Raw genomic sequence first — 24,060 nt, 5'->3', positions numbered from 1 at the left:
AATATACAGGACCGTAGCTAGGATTTTGTAAAGGGGGCGGGGGGTCCGTGACATTAAATACTGTGGTCATCACACCAGGGGCTCGATCATTCTAAACTATTTTACTGGCAACATATGTTGGTTCGTTTAGCCAGGATTTCGTAATGGAAGGGGGATGGGTGACATGAAATACTGTGGTTATCACACCAGGAGCTCGATCAAACTAAACTATGTTACTGGCAACATAATTATATTGGTTTGTTAGGACAATAAAATGAAGATATATTAGTAATTATTTTAATAATAAACTATGAAGAAATCTCGAGTAGAAAAATAAAAATAAGTATTGAAAAAGATTTTATAATATCTACGTTCCTTCCTCTGTTCATTCAAATAAACAATTTTCCTTTAATTATGACCTGAACTATTATAAAAAGTACATATCGAATAATATCTTATAAAATATTTTACAATATCTGCGTTCCTTTCTCTGTTGAATCAAATGTTCACAGAACTTTCTTTCTACATAACTTGTTTGTTTTCATTATTCCGTCAACTACTGTCTGTTCCAAATGGCAGGTTATAAGGAGCAGTAGAAAACTGGTTCTGAAATAATATGTTTGATACTGGAGAGAAGCGATGACGAAAAATTATTTTTCCACACTGTTACAGAACGGCACTATGCTTTCGAAAGCTTGAAATTTCCCTGACCAGTAGCAGAAATTCTGAGAATTTGGTAACTTTTCTAGAAATTTCTAATTCCCTGACTTTTCCAGGATATCCTGCTCATTCGCCACCATGTATTGCAAGTAATGCAAATCTTCTCAAAAGAAAGAGTAACCAAAAGCTTGCTGTAACTTTTTATTTTTAACGCTCAGTTTTCTTTTTCTCGTTTCTTTTTGTTTCATTCTTCTTAACTTTTCTCCTTTCTGGTTTCGAAGGGGGGTCCAGACTCCCCCCCCTCCTTGGCTACGTGCCTGCAATACACCAAAAAAGTATTGGACTCCTAACCGGTAGATCAAACCGGTGACCTCTTAAAAGTGAAAGTGAGTACACTATGGCCATTGTACTTAATTAAAGTAGTCCTACATTCTACTCATAATTTTTAGACTGCTATCTACTTACGTTACAAGCACAATATATTGTATAGGTATGTCAGACTATTTTCCTGATATCACTGAACGATAAAATTTGTTTTCATAGCTGATACTATCACAAAGACACCTGCACATCGGATAAAACATTATACTCGTCAAAACCAGAACTCAATTACTTAATTACTTGTGTGTATGGACATGTAAAATGTGTGTAAGAGAAGAAAGTAAGTATATAGAATCCTGTACACACTAAAACAACAGCTTGTCAGAACTGTAGATATATAATCATAAATTAAAACAGATACTTCTCTAATAACAGATTTTTCTAATTTTCCAGGTCAGTAAAGTCTATACGTAGTTGTTGAAGATCAGATGTACTATCTACATTCGGTTGAGTGTGTAGTCATCTAATTTCGCTCTCAACACTTCTGTAAATAAAACGAGCTTGGAACACTATAGTGTGACGAAAGTAGGCGTAATAGAATTGTTCCACAGATCATTTGGTATCAGCGCATTCTTCGGGTTAATTTCATCTTGCAAATATGCTCCCATTAAGATTATTTTTCTATATGATTGTTTCTCACCTCTGTATTTATTTTACCCTTATTCTTTGAAAAGGATCTCTGTAATGTTTTAGATGATTTAGTGTTATATATTTTAAAAAAGTGTATGAGGTAAGTTTGTTTGAATATTAATTTTCATTCTATTCATTTCATGTTCATTTAAAATCTTTTAGTTCCTTTAGTTCTTTTTTATCAGATATTTTGATAAAGACTGCTAATACATCTATTATAAATTACTGTATTTTACTTATTCAATTCTAAATCTTTAATAAAGTCAAAATTGTAACAGCTTATAAAAGAATAAAAATAATTTATCTTTCTACCATTTGTATATACTTACTGTTCTGAATAATTATTTTTAATTCCTCTTATGCAGTTGTCGAACATCGAGATTCAAATTAGGTTTTTCGTCCTAATAAATCATATTTATTTCGTTAGTCGCTAAATGGCTATCCGTTCTTCCCTTTCTGTCAAATTTTAACATCACTAATGTACCACTGAAAATTCTTTTGTATGTTCATGTTAATCGGGAATCAGGTGCTTACTTTGAATATTTCTTAAATGTTTTTTAATCTTGTCGAAACATTTTTGCTAGTAGGGGCCGTGGTGGCACCGTGGTAGAGCGCTCATCTCTGTTGGATGGGATCCTTGGTTCGATCCCAACTCGCGCCAAATGAGTTTTATGGTGGACAAACACCGTGAGCATGGGTTTCCCCGAGGTTCTCCCGTTTCCTCCCACTTTATTCATTTCACCATTTCATTTCTTTGTCATCATCACCGTCTCCTTTAGAATAGCCGGCATAATCGTGGGACGTCAAACTTAAAGATTTCATTTCATTTCATTTCTGTTAATAATACCTATGCACATTCTATCGAACAAGAACTGACTTCAAATATATCACTGGTTTGTAATTCATTTTTACATATTTTTTTTTTTTTAAATATAGGAAGCTTTATTTCATTGATTCATTACCAAGCAGCGATGCTGCTATAGTAATTCATACATTGATAATACTAAAAGAATTGTTATGATAAAATCATCATTGTCTATCATTTTGCTAATTTCTGAGCGTCGTGACCTCACTGACTTTGCTAGTCATAAGACTAATGTACTGTAGTCATTTTGTATGATCTTCAGCTTTCCTTAACGCACACTGAACGGGCAAGCCAGTTATGTGTTTTATTTTCCTATCCAGCTGCAAGGAATTGTTATAAGTATTACTTGCCACGATAGCTTTACGATAAAGCAAAAAGAGTATTAAGATGCCCAATCTCAGATTTATTTAAACATTTAAAAGTATCTCCACATGGTATATCAATGATGTTAGAATTTTACAAGAAACGGACAAGAACTTTAGAAACAGGCTTCATTAAAGAAAAGAAAAGAAAAAGACTAAATTATCAAATGGAAAATTAAAGCATAAAATCTAGTTTCACTTTTCAATTGGACAATTAAAGCATAAAACTTACTTCAGAACCCATGGTGTCTTTAAGTTGGACAACTGAGCTAATGTTTCAACCATTACATACTTGGTAAAATCATATAACGCATCCTCAGGAATGACACTGGATATGCTGAAACTTTCTGATTCTGTTTCTGCTGTCTGAAACGAATTCTGCAAAAATAAAATGCAATTGATCAAATTTACTGGAATAAATAATGTTCTCCAATAAAATTCACAATGATTGAAAGACTAGTTGAACAACTACTTTAAAATTAGGTATAATTTATCCGCTTACGTATATAACATGGTAAATTGTCAGTATAAAAGTATAAAGCAATTACATCATGAATTTGTCACAAGGAAAGAGAAGTCTCAAAATTGAAAATAAACCTACAGGGCAGTTTTGTATTTATTACTTTCTGGAGGAAATAAAAATACAAAGAAAGAAAGAAAGAAAGGAAATAGTTTAGGTTCCAGAATGAAACCAATATACCTGTGTGATGCTGCTCCATGAACAAGTATGATATATAAAAATTTGAATTATTGCCATATGTATTTAAAATGAGTTATTGGCTTAGGGAAAGTGCTTAAATATGTGCTTAATAAGGATTGAGGGCAAGCTAGAATCTTATAGACAATTAAGCTATTTGGTGGTTCGCGGATAGCACGGTGATCTAAGTATTTTCTCAAGCTTTGTTGAAGGAAGTGGATAAATTAGAAAAAAAGTACTTCTAAGAATTGTAAGAGGCAAGTTCCACTAATGTAGTTTGCCTACCAAAATGTAAACATTAGTTTTTATCTATATTATAAATAATCTAATTTGATGGCAAAAATATGAAAATTTTACATTTTATTAGGATAATTTCTTTATAACCACATTGATAGCGTCTTTTATATTCAAGAAAGTTAATCATACTATAATCTATCTTAATTAAATACGTGAAAAAAAATCTGTTTCTCTGTGAAATTTCAATTTTCGCGACGTTACTTGGTTTCCAGTTCCCGGAGTGCAGCAGTAAAGAGACCAGAGGTCAGTAATATTAGAAACTGACACTGTTGCTAACCTAAATAGAAATCAAACCTCAAAAGATTAGGGAAGAGAAGGTATAGTGGTATAGTTAGGATCACTGACTAGAGACAACTGTTGCCTTGAAACCTACTCTATTGTTGAAGAATATATATACCAACATGTCAACTTTTTCCAGTATAGTAAATGCGAAAATTTTCTTCTGACCAGGATTTTCACACATTGAGGGAATGAGAGTTCCTTGAACGTGTCCTTAGTAAGCGAATCTAACAAAAAACTGTTAGCTTCTTTTGTCAGAGTTAACATATGAATGGGATATACAATTAGTAATTAATAATACTATAAAAATGTTCGTGGAAATCCCGATAATCACTAACGAATATTTTCCACGCGATGCCCTATCGATATTTCTTTTCCAGCACACTTTTTGATGTGTTTAAAAGAGTTCTCTTATAGACCGAAAGGCTGCGATTGGGGTATGTCTGGAGGAGATTAGCAGACACTCCGCTGCCTGAGAGGAGAATTATTTCCAAATCTAGCATCTTGAAGGATGACAACTCCAGGAATTTACAAAATTAAATAATATAATTGTATATCTTGATGCAATTATGTTCGTTATTTATTTCATGTAATTATTTAATAGTAATTTCTTCAAAATTTGGTAGTTTCAACAAAGGTGCAGACGGACTCGCCATTAACCGGTTGACATAGTAATTCGCAAGTTCGCCACCAAAGGACAGAAAAATCAAGAGACATAAAGCATTGCTCGGAGCACTCATAACATTACTGAATAGTGGTAGACAAGATTCGGTGAATACAATGTGTGGCACAGTGTGTTCAAGCCAAATTGCTGAAGGGCCTTCTGGGTCCTCTTTGCCACATGTGACTTGGCATTGTCGTACAGGTCTGGCACATCCTTGCGATTCGCCAGTACCGGCTCCTTCTGCCACACTGCACAATGCACTCTTTACAACTGCTGAACAGAAGTCAGCAGTGATGATCTGACGAGGTGGAAGAAGCGTGTAATGCATCACTTGCCGACAATTCCACCCACAGAGAGCATAACCTTTCTTGGGTGCAGAGGTAGTCTTGAAGTGTGAGGAACAGAGTCACGTGGCGACAACCACTGTCTGGTACTCTTAGGAGTGTCATAGAAGACCCACTTTTCATCAGCAGTGAGCAAGCGGTCAAAGATAGGTGTGTTCAGGTCTCGAGTGAGCAAGGATAAACAGGCTGTCACTCGTTGTTCCTTGTTGGCTGCCGACAATTTATGGGAGCCCACTTGCTTAACTTATATGACTTTGCCATCCCATACAGGTGCAGTTTGACTGTTTCAGCGGAAACATGGAACCTTTCTATAAGTTGACCATACGTTAGACCACTGTCTTCATCGATGGCTGCTTTCAGGACCTCGTCATCCAACACATGTGGTTGTTCACTGAGAGGTGTATCCGAAAGGCTCACATCCCCTGAACGAAATTTCCGGAATCAATGCCTGGCGGTGCATTCGGTCCCAAATGCTTTGTTTATGTGGCGACTTGATGCGGCAGGTGACAGGCTCACTTAAAAGTCATACAACACACACACGTAAACAAACTACTTTGATATCTTTATTTCTCTTCGACACTGCAGAGTTATGACTGCTGTGTGTGCGCAACGTGCCTGTATTACTGAAAGTTGATGGTCAGACTAACTTCCGATCGCTTGGCAGGCACGTGTGTCATTTCTTTTCCTCTCTGTGAGCGTATGATTAATGGGACGTCAAAATCGGCAAGAACTTTTTTTTGTTACCTTGTATTAGCGCCTTTAAAAAAAAAAATCTTCCAAGAAAAGTTGAACAAACTTGGGATAGGTTACTTGCATTTGGCTGCTTGTTCCATGCGCTTATTGTAACTATTTCACTTTGTGTTATCCGTCCAGACCGAATTAACTGGTTTTTACCTGTTTTAAGTAGTCCGCCCTACTCAAACTATTTGATACGGTGTCATAAGTATCGAAGCAAAAATACTGACCTCATGAACTTGCTTTACTCAGGCCAACTTTCGACACGTTGCCTGAGCAAATTCGTTCAGATAATCTTAACGGACGAGCAAGATTTTGGGAGTGTCTGCTTCAGATACAAAAGAAGTTTAAGTAGATAACGGTGAGCAAGAATATAGCATGTAGAAATGTTGCAAACTGTGAGAGTAATTTGAAGAGAGACGTTGCTCCAACCTTGATCCACGATCGGAATTCTTTACAAACTAACTAAAAAGGCTGTTTTGTCACCCTAGATATTTTTGTACTTGGAGTTAGGAAAGTCTTCTACAGATATACCTGAATCGAAAACTGTCAATATATCTAATACGTACCCTAGGCTGCAGCAATGTGTGTCAAGCAGAAACGTTACTTATGTAACACGGTAGTAAATCCATTATTTTGACATTACTTAATGTCAGCATTTGATAACACCTCGCATACTTATTAAGTTTTCTACTATTCTCCAATATCGTTTCCGAATGGCCAAAGCATACATAAGTAAATAAAAAAAAGTTGATATTCGCAAAATTCAGATCCTGATCTGCCATGTGCGAATTCGGCACGCTAGTCAGCAAACCACGATGTGAACTGATAAAGCAGTTCATTTTAATGATTTCCATTTGAATGATTTTTTTTATCACTCTTTTCCTGGTCTGATTCTTTGGTAATTATTTTGTTTAATTCACTGTAATATTGAATGATTTCTTTCCTTGAAATATTTTAACATGAGAAATGTGTTGTATTAGTTTGAAAACTATTATATTCGGAATACTCTTCACTAAATCATTGACAAATAATGTTATATTCTGGACAACACCGTTGAGTTAGTACGAGTATTATATATATATTTGTACTTGAGGCTAGTATAACACTTTTTGGAACTCCTTTCGTCGGAAACCATATTTGCAACCTATACTTCAGAACTGTGGCAATAAATCTCATCAAATAACCCAAAGATTGCTACACCATTACGTATTAGGCATATGTTTTTGTTCATCATTTTGCAGCCCTATTATATACATAATAACATGACATAGTGGCATTTGAAAATAAAAAGTGAATACCGACTTGGGAACACTGCATTACTTGCAGCACTTGATGATAATGCTTTTAGATAGCCTCTATTGTATGAATAATTTTACTAAAATTATTTATAGATAGCTAAACTACATTTGAAGTTCCTTGAATTTATCTTGAACTTTTATTATTGTGTGGGTTCACTTTTCTCAAATCTTACTTTGTTATTATGCTCACTGGCACCTACAACTTTAAAATACGTACACTTTCGGAGGGGCTACTGTTTTCAGATTATGCAAAACCCAAGATTGAACACTGAATTCCCTCGTGGTTATACGGTTAGCGTACGTGTCTTCGGCGCGGGAGACCTTAGTTCGACCCTACGATGGAAGCTCATATGGTTCGGGTCCAACGTGAAGCTGCAGATTTATGTCTAATATAGCCTCGGTGTTGAAAGGGACATAAAACTCCAAATCAACCAACCAACACTGAACATAGTTCGAAAGAGAGACTGAAACGAATTGCTTATCACATACTATAGCTGAGAAATCAAAGTTTGGAAATGATATGTGCAAACGCCTTTCTATATGAAAATATGAGCCTTCAATTATATATAGTAAAGAACTAATTATTTTGTTAATTTAATCCAATATAAAATTATTTTTATTATACTTTTTTAACCTTTTCACTGGCATTACTTCAATTATTTCCACCCTATGCACAGTAATGTTTTCTGTCTCTGCTGAAGTCTGAATTCGCTACTCCCCTGAGCTGACAAGTATATTTTCTCACTGCACTTTGGACTACAAAATGTAGGTTATTACATTTTTTTTTAAAAATGGAAATTTCTCTCGAATTTAGAATTCACCATTGCAAAGTTTTACCTTCTTGCGGGAACTGCACCATCACATTGGCAAGCTTATCTTACAGCTTATAAATTACAAGACCATAACAGTCTAACTCTCTCTCTCTCTCTCTAATGAAGAGTTTCCTTGAGTAGGAGATGCGCTTCTCCACGGAACAGAAGTAGGTCCATAATTGAAAACAAAAGATTTACAAACTCATTTCCTTCAACTGTTCCAGATTTGATATTTTTAGTTAATTTCAATCATTTTCTAACTCATGTAAGATCAGTACTTTTTACTTTCTTCTCAAATGCGGTGCGTAGTGAAGTAATACATTATACACACAACGAATTATAATGTCATTGCTATATGCCACTCATAAGTCAACACGCTCCAAACAACAAAGATTGATCTTAAATTGGGGACATTTCCCGTGCATCAACTACAAAGTAAAAGCCTGTTTCAGTGCTTTACAGGATTACAACTGTTGCCTCCTGGTTAAAATGTTAGGTGTAAATTGCATTACATCTGTTTCTGATACCAGTACAAGTACCAATCCAATCTAATGGGGTTACAGGAGTCAGGACGGGAAGATACTTTTGGTGCTGACTGTAGCTCGCAAGTTTGGAAAGACAATTGTAAGATAGTAAATATATATTATAAAAGTAATAACTGTTAAATGATTGGAGGTATGATGGAAATATTGTCAGATGTGTGTTTGTGATGAAGTGGTAACCCCTACTGTATGTTATATTCCACTTTCCTATTAAAAACTGAACCAGTGTCCATGATGGCGGACTTCAAGATGACCGCCACGATGGTAGTGTACCGTTGTAGATACGGTTCTACCTCCGTCCAATATATAGTGTCAATCTCTTAATCATTTCATGCTTACAAGATACCTTTGCTTCATATTATACATTGTAAATGCATTTAAAACTTGAGGACGCTTGGGACACCATTTGTTGCTAATCAAATGAATTAATTTTTCTCATGTCGTTACTTTGGTATGATATAGAACCATTTTAGTGAGTGAGACTCAAAAAACTCGGAAGTCGAAAAATAAGAACCACACTCATAGGAAAAACAAATACAAATTGTTGCACATAAATTACGAAATTAAGAAAATTATTTTAAAATTAATAAAAGAAAAAAATACACTAAACAGAAGCTCACTGAACAAAAGTATAGACATATCTGTCTGACATGTACTTAATAGTGCTTTACACCTTCATAAAATTGAATAACCAGAACAGTTTGACTAGGTATGCACTCCGAAAGGAGCCCTGCGAACGCGGAAATTATCATCCTGTACAGACACTTCCTGGCCGTCAAGCAACTCGATGTATCTTTGCTCTTTCCAATGTGCTGTCATTGCAATAAAACTTAGCATCACAGAAAGATCACTAGACGAAGTGCTCATTTCCATTCTTTATAACATTGCACAATTCATAATTTGATAGCTTCTTGTCGCTCTTGATGTACGCATGGCCTGGTATCAGTCACATGCAAAGAAAAAATATTATCTAACCAGATAAAACATAACACTTTCTGGTCATGTACAGTTTACAACTGAGGTTTTGTGAGTATCTGTTAGCAAAGATACATTGCTCCACATCTGCATGCAACAATTCTTGGCTGACTGCAAAGTGCTTAAATTCATAATACGTGATTGACGGCAGTGATTCCCATCTGTGATTCTGCCGATGAGTATTAGTCGATTGTGTTACACATTACTGTCATAAGCCAGTATCGATTCCCTAATAAAATCAGAAACTCTCCAGATTTACCTTTTGGTAAGGCTAGACGCGGTAACTTTTTTTTAAATCGCTTTTCTATGACTTATTTTATCCAGAAGATCAAGACATGCATTGTATACATTCCTCGTCAGATCAGGACATGCATTGTATACATCATTCCTGTCAGATCAAGACATGCATTGTATACACCTTTCCTTGTAAATCTACGAACTTCGAAGCAGACACTAATCATAGTATTTTATATTAATCAAACTTTTTGAAATAAAAATAGCTCACTAAGAAAATTAGTATTCTTATTGTTCGTCGATCAATGTTCTGAATACAAACTGCTTTGTTGTGAATTTTATCTATCTTACAATAGATGTCTAATTTATCCGGTGAGCTTAGTGAATATAATACTATCTTACCTCAACTTGATCCTCTGTTGGATACGTCAAATGAAGAACATCATTACCAATAGCATAGCTATTTCCTTTACGAACAAGCACAAAAGTTCTCATAAATGAGATGAGAGGTGAAGAACTCGTTTCTTGTTCTTGCAACATACCACACACAGACACCGTCATGAAGTTCTTCTGTAAAGAAATGCAGTTTATTTCACTACAATTCTCATTCAAATACCTACAAAGTTTAGATCAAAATACACATAAAGGCACGCAATCCTAGACATAACTAGATGTAAATTGAAACTAGTATGTTTCTTAAAATAACAACTACCATCGTCATTATCATCAACATCATCCAGCTTCCGTTTGATGATGCAATATTCTTCGGGAAAATGCAAGAGGTTTAAAAAAAAAAAAAAAAAGGATCAGGAAAATTAAGAAATTAAGACCACTTCTTTCACATAAACAACTTCGAAGTGTTCATTCAGTTAAGACAGTTTTTCCCTCCACTACCAGCTGTGTTCTATGTAACGACCATCACTATAGACGATTGCCCAACAGCGCTCTTTCAACTGGACAATACTTCTTCTCAGGCGTCCAAGCGGCACTTTACTCCTTCCTATTGGGATGCTTTTAACAGTTCGGAAACTGCGTGCACCTTACGAGAAGAAAGGCGATGTGTCAGAAGTCTAACGCTCCTTGGGCTAGCATTAAAACTCTTCACTGGGATGTCAGTAAAGGGAACAGCAGAAATTTTAGTGTAACCGGATGTCTCGTTCTGATACAATTCCCGATTGGTGTCCACTCTATACAGTGTATGGTTTTCGTTATAAATATCCATAAACACATACCCCTAATAACATGCAATATTGATTTTCACATGGTTGGCAACGGGACACAGCTTCATTTTTCCCTGTAAAATATTCAACTACAGCCATGAAACCACGTGGGTGTTTTTCGGTGCACTGACAAACGAAACTGCCTCGTTCGACTTCTAAACGTGATTGCACGAGAATTTTCACAATCGGCCAGATACGTTCACGTCTCGTCTACGCAGACTACAAACTTTCACCGTTCTCCGGTAATTTAGCGCTGAGTTGATATTCCGTTTAACGACATGGTGACTTTCAACGCATGAACATTCGCTTTATGGATCATCTTGAGAAATAACTTTTTCTTTGAATGGCAGGGTGAATGGTTGGTTCGGACACACAGCACCGTGTTGCCATTGCACGCTGCCACTGGATCCTTCGACGCCGTCAATGTTTTAATTCCACGCAACACCGATGATGCACAGTCCTGAGGCGATCGCCCTTCAATCGTCGTACTGACATTCATTGCGGAGCGTTCTAAAGCAAATTCGTGTTCATGGCTCTGTTTAATTGCGCTTCAACAACTAAAGTGCGCATGTAAAACTTTACAATGGACCCTCCCCACAATCGATTTACTTTCGACACCAACAGACTTTGCACAACACGACTACGTTCCTACCTGCTGCCTCAGTTGTGCAACTTTTACATTTCTGCAGTGTACCGTGTCCTTTGCATTTCGTCTATATAAAAGCTGATAAGTCTCTTTATTGATGAGAACTTGATTAATTTTGAAAAGATTAAGAAGTTACTAATGAGAAGAAACTAGCGCCGATATTGAGATGTTCATCGATACCAGATAATAAAATATTATTTTAAGAATGAAACAAAAAAGCTTGTATAGTTCAAAATTACACTTCTTTAGTACATCATTCCGCTTGATATCTATTGAATCTTTATCCAAATTATGTGTTAGTTCAAAATAAAGGAACGAGAAAAATTAAACGTTACGTCATATAAGCTTACGGAGACGGACAACTGGTAGAATGAAGGTAACTCAAGGAACCATCGCACTAGAAATAAGTCTTCTAAAACTGAACTACCTTGCTTCCGAAAACAAAGAAAAATTGAACTATACAAATATTGTAATAAATTTACATAATCATCATTCATGATCTTCGAAACAAGTGATTTTATCTGGTGACGATAAATATACAACTGATTGTTCCATTTTCTTTTGATGGAAACCGATATCAACTTCTTCATACTTAAGTATCAACCTCTTTGTTTTAATATTTACCTTTTACTTTTCATCGTAAATCTTGCATTTAACCCTATTGAATTTTCTTATTAAAGATAGATTAGTTCGAAATTTTAAAAGAAATTTACGATACATGAAAAATTATATATAAACACGATAATTCACGTAATTCAAATAAGTAAAGGCGATTTAATAATTTTTACGTGTTGTCTTGAATTAAGACCAGAAGACATTTAACACATTTTTCTAAAAGGTAAAACAAACACTATTTGGCTCACTGGTGATGGTAACTTATACATAGGAAGTCAATTACAGAAATCTATTAAATTATAGGCAACTTGTCTTTATATAATGTTTAAAGTGACTTATAACACTGTACTATTAATTATCCTGTAATTTATATTATAAAAATGAAAGTGACTATGTTTGTGATTCTCTTGAACTGCCCACCCGATCTCCATCAAATTTCTGACGTAGATGCAGCTCTGGCTTGGCAGTATTTTTAGCTATTCACTTTGACAGCAGTACTTAGGGGATGGGAGGAGTTAAAAAAAAATAAATAAATAAAATAAAACTTAGTAACTCTTGAACCAGACGATAGATATCAATCAAATTTTCAACATTTGACCCGGGGTGCGTTTTATCATTTCACTTTGACGGAGCAACGTAGTGGAGGGGGAGGTATACTAAAATCAATATATATATATATATATATATATATATATATATATATATATATATATATATATATATATATATATATATAAATAAAAGTGACTATGTTCTTGAGTTAATAACTCCTGAACCACCCGATCGATCCCATTCAAATTTTCAACATAGATGAGGTTCGAACCTGGGAAGTGTTTTATCATTTCATTTCGACGGTAGATCTTAGGGAAGGGGGAAGGGAGGAAGGTAAATTTATGAAAATGAATAAAACTTAATAACTCTTGAACCACCGGTCCGATCTCGATCAAACTTTCAACATAGATAAGGTTCAGATCTGGGATGTTTTCGTTATTTCACTTTTTACGGTGCAATTTAGGGGAGGGGAAGGAGAAGATATATATGTAAAAAAAAAAAGTAAAAATAAAAGTGACTGTCTTTGTGACTTCATCGCGCTCAAACCACCCGACCGATCTTAACCAAATTTTCAACATAGATGAGGTTTGGACCTGGGGTTGTTTTTACTATATCGTTTTTACGGTAGAACTTAGGGTAGGGGAGGAGAGGGGAGATATCTATAAAAATAAATAAAACTTAATAACTCTTGAACCACCCGACCGATCTTGATCCAAGTTTCAACATAGATGAGGTAGGGGCCTGGATTTTTTAAATATATATTTTCACTTTGACGGTAGAACCTAGGGGAAGGGGAAGGGAAGGGTGAGATTTATATATAAAAATAATAAAATTCTTGAACCACCCAACCGATCTCGATCAAATTTTTAACATAAACGACGTTCGAGTCTGGGATAATTTTTGTGATTTAACTTTGACGGTGCAACGTAGGGGAGGGGAAGACGGAGATATATCTAAAAAAAATTAAATAAAAATGAAACTGACTGTCTTTGTGACTTCATCACTCTTGAACCAGCAAACCGATCTCGATCAAATTTTCAACATAGATGAGGTTCGGGCTTGACATGTTTTTTATCGTTTCCCTTTGACGGTAGAACTTAGGGAAGGGGGATAGGAGGGGAAGATATATATATATATATATATATATATATATATATATATATATATATATATATATATATATATATATATACAGACTGTTCCATAATTCGTGTTATTTTCTACAGCGCTGGGAGAAGATGAAGTTTATACACTATTAATGTAAAATTTGGCACTCTTATTGAGAAATATCTGAATTTTTCGAATTTCTAAAGAAAATAAGAGAAAATTGCTGTTTAGCCCCCCTTTTACGGTTGTAAACACGAAAGTTCATTTTCCTTATGGGGGATTCAATGTTAAATTTTAGAAGCAGTTTTCTCCAATAATTATTCGTGAAGATTTTGGAGCAAATGAGTTGTATTTGTTACAAAATGCAAAAACACTCGTTCATAAAGCTATTAAAGCCGTCTCAAACATTATTTTGCGAAGGTCCTCCTTTTGGGGGGAAAGGGGTGTAAAAAGGTGGTGGGTGATACTTACCAAAATCCCAAAATTTATTTTCGGAATGCCAGTAAGCGTGAGATTAATCACAAATGTCACAGAATTAATGCTCCAATGTCCTTACATGTAAGAGTGCCTGATAATGGGGCTACAGCCCCCTTTCAAAAATTAAAAAAATCACCATAAATATCCTTAGTAGGGACATACGAGAAGAAGGTATTTTTGTAAATTAATGTGAAATTTGGCGTCATTGTATCAAATGAGTATGCGTTTTTCAAATCTGGAATGTTATTTTGATAACGCACCGCCTTAGGGGGGCACAGGGAGCGAAGCACTCAATGATGGATCTTTATAAAAATTCAAAATTTTGTTCCGGAAATATCAGTGAGCGTCAATTTTTCACCACTGTCACAGAATTAATATTCTAATGCTCCTTGCATGTGCCAGTGACTTATATGGGGCTATAGCCCCCTTTCAAAAATAAAAAAAATCACCATAAATATCCTTAGTAGGGACATACGAGAAGAAGGTATTTCTTTAATTAATGTAAAATTAGGCGTCAGTGTATCAAAAGAGTATGCGTTTTTCAAATCTGGAATGTTATTTTGATAATGCACCGCCTTAGGGGGACACAGGGGGCGAAACATAACATGATGGATGTTTATAAAAATTCCAAATTTTATTCTGGAAGTGTGAATGAGTATTAGATTAATCACAAATGACACAGAATTAATATTCCGATGCTCCTTGCATGTGCCAGTGATTGATGTGGTGCTACAGCCACCTTCCACAAATCACCAAAAATCACGATAAATATCCTTAACAGGGACATACCAGAAGAAGCTTTTTTTCTATTGGTCGATTAATGTGAAATTTGGCGTTATTGTAATAAAAAGTTATGTATTTTCCAAATCTGAAATGTTATTTTGGTAACAGGGGACAAAGGGCGCGATTGGTAATTTTTGGTTTTGGAGGGCACACGGGCCGAAATATAAAAATTCCAAATTTTATTTTGGTAGTGCCAATGAGCATGAAATTAATTGCAAGGCGTACAGAATTAATGCTCCTATGCTATTTCCATGTACAATCCGCAGCAAAGAACCTGTAACATGAGCATGTAAGTTTATTGTGAAACTACACTAACCGCACAGGGAATCAACATAACGTCTAAGTGGCATGAATCACGCCAGGAGAAACCTCGGCGTCCTCCCCTGCACACTTATTTTGGAGCAAAAGACTTCGTCGTTTCACAATAAACATATATGCTCATGTTGCAGGTTTTTTGCTGCGGACTGTACCAGTGACTGATATTAGGCTACAATCCCCTTTCATAAAACAATAGAAATTTATAATGAATGTCCTTATACGCAAGGACCTACTGGCAGAAGGTAAATATTTTTCATTATTAAAGTGAAATTTGGCATTATTGTCGAAAAATGTTTGTTTAGAAAAAGAGCTAAAGCGACAATATGATAATGGTCATGTGTTGATGTCTTTTAGTGGCGTCAACTCAAAATTTGAGTGGCCTAACTGGAGTTTCAATGTAAAATGCGGAAAGCAGTTTGCTCTATATTTATACGAATTTTGCTGTAAATTAACAGTTTTAGGTAGAAAATACGATACCATTCCTCTTCTTCCTCCCCTTTCATCTATGATGGTACATGCGTTTCTAGTTTTATTACGCCAAACCTCCAAATTGGGGAAGATAGGCAGTAAGAAAAATTCAAACTTTTCGTTATTTCCCGTGAGCGTCAAAATATTTGGAAATATACCAAAATTAATGCTTAGAAGCTACCTCCATGTGCCAGCGACACTTTAGTGATTCAATTCCCCCTTCCCGGTCCCAAAATCATTTAAAGAACCACAACACTTTGTTTTATTATCTTCCATGCTTCTCTCTGGCCTATTCAGAATGCATGCTAAGAGATGTGTGTTTAAGAAGCACTGGAACACGTCCGAATCATTTGTTGGCATCCCACTGTAAGCTGATTTTAAGCAATGTCAACAAACTTTTGTTTATAAAACACCCTCTGATTCCTGACTCAACTTCTTGTTCATGTGTGCTGACAACAGTTTCAGACCTTTTCTTATCGCAATACACCAACGATTTACGAGTTAACGTGTTGACAGTTCAATAGGATTTCGTGTCTGTAATCAACACCTGGGTTAGATTGACTTCTTCGGAAATGGACATTACATAGTAGGTGAATCTCGGGGATAGACTGGCTTAATCATTTAATAATTACTTGTCGTTTCCAGTATACTTTAAGAGTGCATTCATACTGTAGTGTCCTTCGATCATGCAGTCTTTAACTCAGGATCAGCGTACTAATGTAATTGAATGGTACATTTTATCAGAAAAATCTGCAAGAGCAACAAGATCCCGTATAGTTAAAGAACTCGGATTAAAAGTACACGATATGCAAATTCACCGTTTGTACAAACAGTTCCGCAGCAATTGTTTTCACACTGCCCATCTTGCATCTAGAAAAAAGTGCAGGAAGATCTCCAAGTGTATCTACAGAAGAAACAAAAAGACAGGTGTTGTTATCTGTTACTAGTTCACCGCGGAAATCCCTTGCTCGTCGAAACTTAGGCTTAAATATTAAGGAAGCTACGCTACAAAGAATTTTAAGATGGTAAAACCATACAAGGTCCGAATGGTTTCTGAATTATGTGCAAGTGATTATGATGATCGTGTTTATTTCTGTAACTGGTTTATCGAGAAGTTAAATGAAAACCCTATGTTCTTATTTCAAATGATGTTTTCCGATGAAGCAAAATTCTTCTTAAATGGTTCTGTGACCTCATCACATGCAAGATATTGGTCATCGATACAGCCGAACGTGAGATCAGAAGTGTCAATGGACAAATGAGGAATAATGGTTTGTTGTGGTATAACTGCGACTGAGGTGATAGGACCTTTCTTTTTTGATGAAAATGTAACAACGCCATCATACCAAAAGCTACTAAGAGAAAAAGTATTTGCTGAACTTGATCGTTTAAATTTAGGTCAAAGTGATGAATTATGGTTTATACAAGATGGAGCGCCAGCGCATCGCTCAAATACGACTATAAATCTTTTGAGAGAGAAATTTGGGGAACGGATTATTTCTATGGGGTCAAGTGTCGAATGGCCACCAAGAAGTCCGGATCTTACACCATGCGATTTTTTCTTGTGGGGATTCCTAAAACAAATTGTCTACCAAAAATCATGTAACAGTGTAGAGGACTTGAAACAGAGGATTGTCCACAGTATAGAGATGATCACTCTAGATATGTTGGAGAAGGTTTTACAGTTTCTTTAGTAAATCGCATTAATTTATTTCTTGCTCGTTCAGGAGGGCATGCCGAGTAAAAGTAAGTTGATTTTATGGGCTTTACACTTAGGTTAATGATCTTTTTAAACAATTAGTGATAGTAGAGCCAAAAAAAAAAAAAAAAGTTGTTTTCAACAAAGAATAATTTCCAGCAATTGATTGTTATTCCTCGGGAAACATTTGTTTCTATTACAACCGTGTGTCCGTGTGTATTACGTCTGCAGTAGATACGAGTAACTTGTTATATGGAAAGTTGGATAATACGGTTATTGTGTAAGTAATGAAAATACATGCTTTTTCTTTTTACGAATAAAGCAAACAATATTGAAACTTTTAATTTTTTTAAATTTCACTTTTAATTTTTCAATTTTTCATGATGGTTCTGATGGTGTAGAAAATACGTAGGTGATTTGTGTGTGAGATTTTCTGCTATAAAAAGAGCCCTAATTGATTTTTAAAAATATAAAATTCTTTGATTATATTCCAGTGACACCATAACAACAAAGCTATATGCATAATCAGTTACACTGACAGAAGTTATTCATTTACAGTAATTTCCAGGTTTATTGTATTTTTTTTTTTTTTTTGTTTTGCAATAATGACAACTTACATATTAATTATGACATATTTATGTGAATTTCTGTGATTTTTGAAAGGGAGCTGTAGCCCATATAAGTCACTGGGACATGCAAAGAGCATCGGAATATTAATTCTGTGACATTTGTGACTAATCTCACGCTCATTAGCATTTTCAAAATAAAATTTGGAATATTCATAAAGATCCACAATCTTATGCTTCGCCCCCTTTGCCGCTAAAGGTGGTGCGTTATCAAAATTATACCGAATTAAAAAAAAAAACGAGAGCGCCAAATTTCACATTACTTGATTTTAAAAAATAGTTTCTTCCGGTGTGTCCCTGTTAAGGATATTTGTCGTGATTTGTGGAAGAGGGCTGTAACCCCACATCAATCACTGGCACATGCAAGGAGCATCGGAATCTTAATTCTGTGTCATTTGTGATTAATTTGATACTCATTCACACTTCCAGAATAAAATTTGGATTTTTTTAATAAAGATTCAAATGCTTACGCTGCTCGCTCTGTGCCCTCCTAATCTGGTGTCACCAAATAACATTCTATATTTCAAAAACGCGTACCTTTTTACTAAGATAACAAATTATTTTACATTAATTTGACAAGAAATAATGGTTTCTCGGATGTCCCTGCTAAAATATTTATGGCTAATTTTTTATGTGATTTTTTGGAAGGGGCTATAGCCCCATATCAATCACTGGCACATGCAAAAAACATCGGAATATTAATTCTGCGAAATTTATGATTAATCTGATGCTCTCTGGCATTTCCAGAATAAAATTTGGAACTTTTATAAACACCCATCATCTTATGTTTCGCCCCCTGTGCCCCCTAAGGCGGTGCGGTACCAAAGTAACATCCCATATTAAAAGACACATACCTTTTTAGCACAACAGCACCAAATTTAACTTAATTGATTTTTTAAAAATAGTTTCTTCCGGTATGTTCCTGCTAAGGATATTTACGGTGAATTTTTAATATGATTTTTGGAAGGGAGGCTGTAGCCCCATATCAGTCACTGGCACATGCAAGGAATATTGGAATATTAATTCTGTGACATTTGTGATTAATCTGACCCTCACTGGCATTTCCGGAACAAAATTTGGAATTTTTATAAAGGTCTATCATCGGATGCTTCGTCCCCTGTGTCCCCCTAAGGCAGTGGTTACTAAAATAACATTTCAGATGTGAAAAAGTCATACCTTTGTGCTACAACGACGCGAAATTACACATTAATTGACAAAAAGTACCTTCTTTTCGTATGTCACTACTAAGGATATTTATGGTGATTTTTTTTTTAAATTTTTGAAAGGGGGCTATAGCCCCATATAAGTCACTGGCACATGCAAGAAGCATTAAAATATTAATTCTGTGACAATGGTGAAAAATCTGACGCTCACTAGCATTTCCGTAACAAAATTTTGAATTTTTATAAAGATCCATCATCCAGTGCTTCGCCCCCTGTGCCCCCTAAGGCGGTGCGTTATCAAAATAACATTCCAGATTTGAAAAACGCATACTCATTTGATACAATGACGCCAAATTTCACATTAATTTACAAAAATACCTTCTTCTCGTATGTCCCTACTAAGGATATTTATGGTGATTTTTTTATTTTTGAAAGGCGGCTGTAGCCCCATTATCAGTCACTCTTACATGTAAGGGCATTGGAGCATTAATTCTGTGACATTTGTGATTAATCTCACGCTTACTGGCATTCCGAAAATAAATTTTGGGATTTTGGTAGCATATCACCCACCACCTTTTTACGCCCCTTTCCCCCCAAAAGGAGGACCTTCGCAAAATAATGTTTGAGACGGCTTTAATAGCTTTGTGAATGAGTGTTTTTGCATTTTGTAACAAATACAACTCATTTGCTCCAAAATCTTCACGAATAATTATTGGAGAAAACTGCTTCTAAAATTTAACATTGAATCCCCCTTAAGGAAAATGAACTTTCGTGTTTACAACCCTAAAAGGGGGGCTAAACAGCAATTTTCTCTTATTTTCTTTAGAAATTCGAAAAATTCAGATATTTCTCAATAAGAGTGCCAAATTTTACATTAATAGTGTATAAACTTCATCTTCTCCCAGCGCTGTAGAAAATAACACGAATTATGGAACAGTCTGTATATATATATATATATATATATATATATATATATATATATATATATATATATATATATATATCAGGGTGGATTGATTTAAATCAGTCTGATTTAAATCACGATATAAATCAAGATTTAAATCACTTGATTTTTTTAATAAAAATCGTTGATTTAAATCGAATTCCGAAATAAATTAATTTAAAGTGAAAATAAGTAAAATCTAGTTTTTGTTCCGTGTTTTCGATTATAGAAGTTAATAATCATAATACAATGAGACTCAAATGTACAGTATACTATGAAATCAAGTGTCATGCAGAGGATAATTAGGGGAAATCCCGTTCTGAGCAGGTAACGGAGCAAATCCTGCTTTCTTCTTCTCGTAACATTGGGTTGGGTTTTAAAATCGTTAACTATTCCAACGCGGAAATCACCATCGACATTTGAGACGAAAATTCTTTTTTGTGTGTCTGTTTGTTCCTAGATAATAGGGCGTATTTAGAGCGGTCCTATCCCCTCTCCAACTTTTTTTTTTTTTTAATTTTATAACTTTAGGCGAAATCTATGTATTTCATGCTGCAAGCTAGTTCAGAGTTTTTAAAAATAGGCCCCTGCCAAATATTAGTAACTTTTGTGATAAAATGTGTCATTTTGATAAACGTTGCTGTTCTTTTTCCTTAATGCTTAACCTTTTAAATTAAAACTCTAAATTACTATTTTTAGGTGATAGGGTAGAGTCTTCATTATTCAGTTAGAAAGGTACCAATAAGGCTTTTTACTTAGTTTTCTTCAAGACTGAAGGCTTTTAGAACACGTTACATATGCCTTCACGCCTTTCTGCGTTGAGGCATAGTGTGTGATGACGTCATAAATTTAAAGAGATATTTTTTGTTATGCGTATTATTATTTTTTGACGGGCTACCTTTCGCATTCAGAAGACTGAAATTTTGCACACTCCTTCAGTGCACCCCTTAATAATTTTCAGATGTTTTCAGATCTTTGCGTGGAAACAGCGGGGTCCAGAGGGGGGCAAAAATGTTTTTAAAAAAGGATATTTTTAACCAAAAATAGCTTTTTTCGTGATTTTCCCGTCTCAGATGAAGACATATGAATGGTACCGTTTGAAAGGCTGTTCTATTCTGAAGAAAATGATGTTCGTACTATGCTCCTATTATAAATAGGGATGTCTCAGGAAACTGTTAGCTCAGATCCTATTTTATACGGGAATCTGGAGTATTTGGGGAATATTATTTTTCGCGGGCTTACTTCTGCACCTACAAGATTGAAATTTTGCATATTTACTCAGTGCATCCCTCAGTATTTTTCAGATTTGTTTCAGATCTCTGCCTTAAAACAGGGGGAGGGGTCCACAGAGGTAAAAAAAAAATTTAAAATATATTTTTAAAAGAAAATTCCTTTTTTTCCTGATTTACCCGCCCCAGATACATGGAGACATTTCAAGGGTGCCGTTTGAAAATTTGTTTTATTCAGAAGAGAATAATGTACAAATCATGATCCTAGGATAAATAGGGATGTCTGAGGAAATTTTTATATTACATCCGCGTCCTCTAGGGCATTGTGGAGATGTTCTTAGCTCATTGTTAAATAGTTTCCTGACCCTTACTACTCAAAATAGAAGCTTGAAATATTGTGCACACATTTAGTACACCCTTAGTATTTCCCAGTTGATTTTGAGATCTGTGTTAACACAGGGAAATCCAGACGGGATCTTTTTTTTTTAAAAAAAAAAAAGTTAAAAAAATGCAATTACTCTCAAAATTTCTCGTTTCAGGGACATGATAGGGAAATGTGAATCTTACCGTTTCAAAAGCTGTTCTATTTTAAAGCGAGTGATGTATGTAACATGATCCTAGGGTAAATAGGGATGATGCTGTAGCTGCTTGACTGAAAGTCTATAATTTACCTTTAAAAGGAGCCATAATTTAAAAGGGTTAAGAAACGTTGTTTGGGATTGATATGAGTTAACGATTGGAATAATTCAAAATTCAACCTCAATACTTTCACTTAAATGGCATAATTAACATTTAATACTAATTCCTAATGCTTTTTCTTCAGTTCGCGACTTGTATTATACGAGGAGAAAGATTTGATTTAAATCAAAAAAATCGATTTAAATCAAAAAAATCAACAAAAATGATTTTTTTAAAAAAAATCATGATTTTTTTCCACCCTGATATATATATATATATATATATATATATATATATATATATATATATATATATATAAAACTTAACTCTTGAACCACTGGACCGATCTCAATTAAATTTACAACCTAGATGAACTTTAAACCTGAGATTTTTTCCATATCACAGACGGTGTAACTTAAAGGTGGGGAAGGGGAGACACATTTAAAAATGATCGAAAATGACTGATATTAGTGTCGAACCCACACTTTTCGGGGACTCTGAAATGAACAGTGACACTTCTGATGCCGTTTAAATCCAAATTCAGCCCCGCAACTTGGGGGAAGAGGAGGGGGAGATATATAAAAATGATCGAAATTACCAATATCAGATTCAAATTCATAGTTTTCGAGGTCGCTTAGATGAACAATGACACTTACGATGCCGTACACTGCAACATGGGGAGGGGAGAGGGACATATAAGAATAATCGAAAATAACTTATATCAAAGAGCACTTTAGTAATAGCAAGAAGTGTCTGACTAACGGAACATATTACTATTTTTTCTTAATTTAACCCAGCGAAGCGGGTAATTGATGCTAGTAATATATAACGATAAGATACAGAAAAGATATATGTATTCTAAATGTGAATTAATGTTGGGTGAACGTGAAAAAGATAGTACAACGACTATTATGCACAAGTAAACACAAGCATACATTTTTTATGTTCATCAGCCAAAGATATAAATAAATAGAAGCAGGAAAGGTACCACTTGTGAACACACCACATTCATAAAACTGTTGTTCAACCACTCCAAATCAACTTATTTACTTAGAAACAACATTCCAAATACAGTCTTACTTGAACAATATACTATAGAAAAAATTGGCGAACAGAGATAAGATGGTATTTTTGGAAGGAAACTGATATTCTACATATATGGAGGTACCTTTTCTCGCTGATGGTACTGCAGAGAAACATTGAAAAAAAATGTCTAAGTTATTACTTTAATGGAGCATTTTTAATATATATACATATTGTTTGTGAAAATTGCAATACTAAGAAGGAACTAAAGGAGTCCGTGCAAGCTCTCAAAATTTTTATGACGTACGAACAATTACAATTTTATCGGGATGGCCCATGCTTGGGCCCAGTAACACCCTCGGGTCGGTGCTCAACGTACTATTGCAAGAGAGCATTTATGTAGCACTCAGGTGGTGAAGTTCCTAGAAACACATTGGAAACGTGTGGGGCAACTTCACAATGCCTCATCGACGTCAATGGGCGCAATGTAATTAAATGAATGAGTTCAAACGAGACTGCGTGGTTGGCCTATGGGAAGATAGCTTTGTATACCGCTAAATTGAGGGTTGTCTCCTTGCTAGGAATGCTCTTAGTAAAGTTAACATATTTTACATTGGCAATAGATGGTGTCAAAATTGGTCAGAAAGACCTTTACTTCGTTTAAATGCACGGGATCTTAATGTGAAAACTTCTTAAATGGTTTAAAAAAAAAGTCTCGAATAATTACGGAAGGCAGATAGCGATGGAGGCGGGGCG

At 35.1% G+C, this 24,060-nt stretch overlaps 1 protein-coding gene across 6 annotated transcripts in view; it reads right to left on the bottom strand.

Moving 5' to 3' along the window:
• The window catches only part of LOC145694950 (uncharacterized), a 210,265-nt gene that overhangs the window by 5,358 nt on the left and 180,847 nt on the right, over positions 1-24,060 (bottom strand). For 4 of the 6 annotated variants that reach the window (XM_081771747.1, XM_081771748.1, XM_081771749.1 and 1 more), the window contains 2 exons: positions 10,160-10,327; positions 3,110-3,255 (listed from right to left, as the gene is read on the bottom strand). In XM_081771747.1, the coding sequence (XP_081627873.1) occupies positions 3,110-3,255; positions 10,160-10,327 (314 nt within the window). Of the gene's footprint in view, positions 1-3,109; positions 3,256-10,159; positions 10,328-24,060 lie in introns of those variants that run through there. The other 2 variants (XM_081771751.1, XM_081771752.1) reach the window with 2 other exon arrangements.

The sequence above is a fragment of the Thermobia domestica genome, chromosome 9, assembly GCF_964235325.1.
Source record: "Thermobia domestica chromosome 9, izTheDome1.hap1.1, whole genome shotgun sequence".
In the NCBI taxonomy this organism is placed as follows: domain Eukaryota; kingdom Metazoa; phylum Arthropoda; class Insecta; order Zygentoma; family Lepismatidae; genus Thermobia; species Thermobia domestica.
Note: the sequence above shows the minus strand (reverse complement) of the source record. Positions and strands in the feature narration are given on the sequence as shown.